This window comes from Nannochloropsis gaditana, assembly GCF_000240725.1.
Source record: "Nannochloropsis gaditana CCMP526 unplaced genomic scaffold scaffold353, whole genome shotgun sequence".
Lineage (NCBI taxonomy): Eukaryota > Eustigmatophyceae > Eustigmatales > Monodopsidaceae > Microchloropsis > Microchloropsis gaditana.
In genome coordinates this window covers 12,626-16,514 of record NW_005803600.1, presented here as the reverse complement: position 1 = coordinate 16,514, position 3,889 = coordinate 12,626, and the positions used below count along the sequence as shown (strand labels likewise).

The following is a 3,889-nucleotide window of genomic DNA, read 5'->3' as shown; positions in this document are numbered from 1 at the left end:
TCGACGGCGGCGGCTTTGACGTTCATGCGGAGAAGCTTGGTCAACCGTCTTCCCCACCTGTGCCAGAGCGTCATCCACCTCCTGACGCTCAGCAGGCGTCAAGTTCACGGGAGAAAGTGCCGTGCGTAAGCTTCTCTTGGCTTTTAGCTTCGCCGTGTTAGACAATAATTCACGTCGCTGGCAAGGGAAAAAGCACAGTCAAATTAAAAAACAAGTAAACAGGGCAATATCAATCATTTATCTCTCCAAACATCTAAGAACCGAAAGCTGTGTTCAATTCTTGCATTTGTATGCCTTTCTGATCTTTACAAGTAGTGTAGATGAACGTCTACAGGAAGATGACGCCTAAATAAGAGGGAGCAAGTGCTTTTCAAATAGGTTATGAGTTTTAAAATGCCTTGCGCTACTATTTTTATGCGAGACCCTCGTCATGGGAATGCTCAGGTCCTCGTTTTATTATTCTTTCCCTCTCCTTTTCTGTGCAATTTATTTCGCTCGCTCAATCACTTGATCTTCCTTGGAAATCAACTCAAGGTCTATTGACTGAAAGACGTGCATGCTGAAGCGTTAGATACAGCGGTTTCTTCCCAAAATGACATGGAGGAAAAAGCTACAGACACTAGGCAGTCATCTACTTCTTGGTCCTCATCTTGATCGTCCTCCTGATCCATCCCTTGATCACCGCCTTGCCGAGAAATCGATATCGACAAGTCGTGAAAGGAGGAATGGTGTTGTAGACGCCGAAGCGCAAGGAAAAGGTCATGTGGAAGTGCTTCTGCAAAATCTGTCGGGGAATGAGACATGCCACAAAACAGAATGATAACGAAAGGCAGGTAAAAAGGATTGTTAGCAATACCAGAAACGAGCCATTCCTTCGAGGGATAAGTGGGTCTCCAAGTACTCAAAGGAGACAATGGAAAAGACAGAAGAGGATAGAAACTTAACCAATATGACGATAAAGGGACCAATTTTGCGTGATGAATTCCAGGCAGTACTCTGTCAGAGGAGGGATTCGATGCGCCCCCACGAGCATAACTAGCAAAACGGTGAATGGAAGAAGAACCGAAGTAGCGTAAGGAATTAGCGAAATTGGAACGGAAGGCACCCCCAACCCAGAACCACAGAGAAGGAAAATAGTAAGCACCCGTGCAATTGTTTCCACAGGCCACATCTTTAATGACCCGACGGGTGGCACGCATCGTCTGGGGATAAAGAGAGCATAAAGAAAGATATAGAAGTCAAGAGTGAGACGCGTGGTCTTTGAAAAAGCGATCAAAGGTGAGACATTTGATACGGAGGACTTTTGATGGGACACACTCGGCATGGAGCTTGAGGAAAGGTAGTTAGCAAAACTTTTTGTGCAACGAAGTGATCCTACGCTAGCGCACCTGATTCAACCGCGGATACACCTCGTTCCGCGAGTCACCATGGCCGAGCTGCCCTCTTGCCCTGTCGATGGGACATTAAAAAAAAATCAGTTACAATTTTGGTACCTTCCGCATTCCTTCTCCATATTTTTTCTCCCATCCTTCCTTTCCCCTACTCCCTTTCCGCCCTACCCGGCTCCAAAAGTATAGACTTCGTCATTGTTCAACAAGGCGGCGGAATGCTCACCGCCGCAGGCAAATTGTTTGACTTTTTGCTGACCCCCCGTCTGGAGGTCTGTACTCGGTGGAACAATCGCGTAGGAAAAAGGGGGACAGAGTAGTTATTACGACGGGTGGGGGATCTAGGCTGCACGGAAGAGGAGGACGACAGACCACGAAATAGACACAAGGGGAGAATTAAAATAGAAAAGGAGAAACCGGAATAAAAATGAGGAGGGGGTAAAAAGGAGACAAAAATTACCTGTGATGACACGAAAGTGTGCCAGGTAGGGGTGGTTGCGCTCGTTTCTTTCAAAATTTTTCGGATCGCCGAGGCCGAGCTGTCCTTGAAAATTGCTGGAGACGGGGAAAGAGCGGGCACAAAACCGGTGACGCAAAGGAAGGAAAGCTAGGAGTCGGGGAAGGAGGTAAGAAGAGGAAGAAAACAAGGATACATACCGGCCACATATATACACGTCGCCATTCCCGCACACCACGGCTGAATGACCCCATCCAGCAATCACCTGGGGGGGATGAGAAGTGATTACATGTAGACTATCATGCCAGTAGGTCCAGATGACAAAGAAACGTGCTTCTTAATTATCATGTCATAGTCTTGCAGTAGAAGGCCTCAGATAATCGCCTTTGCTCCCTCTTCTCCCCTCGCCTCCCTCCCTTTCGACCTTCTGTATCCGTAAGGGCGGGCCACCCCCTGCGAGAGTCTTGACACGCCGAGGGGTGGGGAGAAAATGGGCCCCTTCATTGTTCCGCGGGACCTCCTCGTTGTTCGTATAGCCGAGCTGCCCGACTCGATTATGACCCCACGTGTAAACCTGGGCCAGAGGGGGCATGGGCCGGGGGAGAGGTTCAATCAAGGGAGGATTGGTGGGAGGAGGGTTCAGGACAAGGACGCTGGTGAGTGGGCAGTGTGGTCACTGAGAAAACACCGACGTGACCGAAGCCCCGGCCAACGCTCGGTGGAATGCTTGACACAGACCGAGAACAATTCTAGCATGAACGATGACCTTTCTGAGAAGGAGGAGAGGAAACACCGGGAGAAGAAAGCCACAGTACAGCATTCCATGGAACAAAGAAGTGGGAAAGAATGCAAGGAATGGTAGTAAAAAGGATACCTCGCCCGTGGTACTGAGAGTAATGGTGTGGTAGCCTCCCGGTCCCACAGAGACTTGCGCGAAGAGCTGTCCTTGGAAGGCATCAAGATGAAGGGGCGAGAGCACGTCCTGAGGAGGGAAAAAAAAAGGCAGAAAGGGGACGAAACGTGGTCACTCATTCAATCACCATGTCCGCTTTATTTTTCCTCATACTTGCTGTACCGGCAAGGGGAGGACATAATAAGAAACAAAATGGAAGTGAGGAGGCAGGAAAGGGAGGGGAAAAAAAAGCGCCGTCTCCCACCTGCTGAAGGCCATGACCAGTATACTCGCACTTGCCCCAGGAGAAAATACGACCGTCCTCCAATAATGCACAGGTATGAACGGAGCCCGCAAAAATCTCCTTGACGGGGTAGCGGGCCAGGTCCTTCACATGACCTGAAGGAATGGAAGGAGGGAGGGAAGAAGGGAAAGGTGTTCAGTGGGCTCCCCTAGCCCAAGAAGAAACCCCGAAGCCCTCCTTCCCTTGTTTGCTTCCTCCCTACCTGGTCGCATCTTGTCCAGCTCATCCCCAAGGCCCAGGCGGCCATTTTCCCCCGCCCCCCACGTGTAGACTTGCCCCTCCGTGGTGACCGCCGCGGTGTAGGCAAAGCCACAGGCAACCTGGCGGGGAGAGACAGGACGGGAGAGGGATCGCAGGGGGTCCGAGAACAGACAAAGAAGGAAGAGGCAGGACGGGCGTGAGACATGGGCACCTCCCGTCCTTTGCTGGACCTTCGGCCCATCGGCCGGCTTGAGCCCATGCCAGGCGAGGGCGGACAGGGAGGAGAAGAATCGATTTCGAAGGGCGCTCACCTGCTTGCACTTGACGTGCTCCAGCGCCAAAGCATCCACCCTCTTGGGCGTGGCTTGCAAGGCGTCATCCCCGTGACCCAAACGACCGAAACCACCTGGAAAGGAAAAGCATGAAAGGGAGAAGAGGGGAGGGATGGATGATATTGAGCTTCGTCATCAGGGATTCGGCTTTCATCGAAAGGGAGGAGGATGAAGCTTCGACACACAAGGGCCGGGAAAGACGGGGGGAGCGAGGGAGAGTAAAGAGAGAAGCGTTAAAAAAGGAAAAATGCCAAGAGAAAAAGGATTAGATGAACAACATAAACATGATGATGAAAAAGTTATGAACAAAATCAC

The 3,889-nt window shown here is 50.8% G+C and overlaps 1 protein-coding gene across 1 annotated transcript; it reads right to left on the bottom strand.

Annotated features, from left to right (window-relative positions):
* Positions 1–439: 439 nt before the first annotated feature.
* Positions 440–3,646, bottom strand: NGA_0379700 (putative e3 ubiquitin-protein ligase herc3; the record flags this gene model as incomplete). The annotated part of the gene is made up of 10 exons (XM_005854898.1): positions 440–784; positions 1,389–1,449; positions 1,560–1,662; positions 1,849–1,943; positions 2,046–2,085; positions 2,296–2,419; positions 2,720–2,827; positions 3,084–3,136; positions 3,244–3,361; positions 3,554–3,646. Coding segments are annotated over 10 exons (948 nt in total), but the record flags the coding sequence as incomplete, so codon positions are not given.
* Positions 3,647–3,889: the final 243 nt, after the last annotated feature.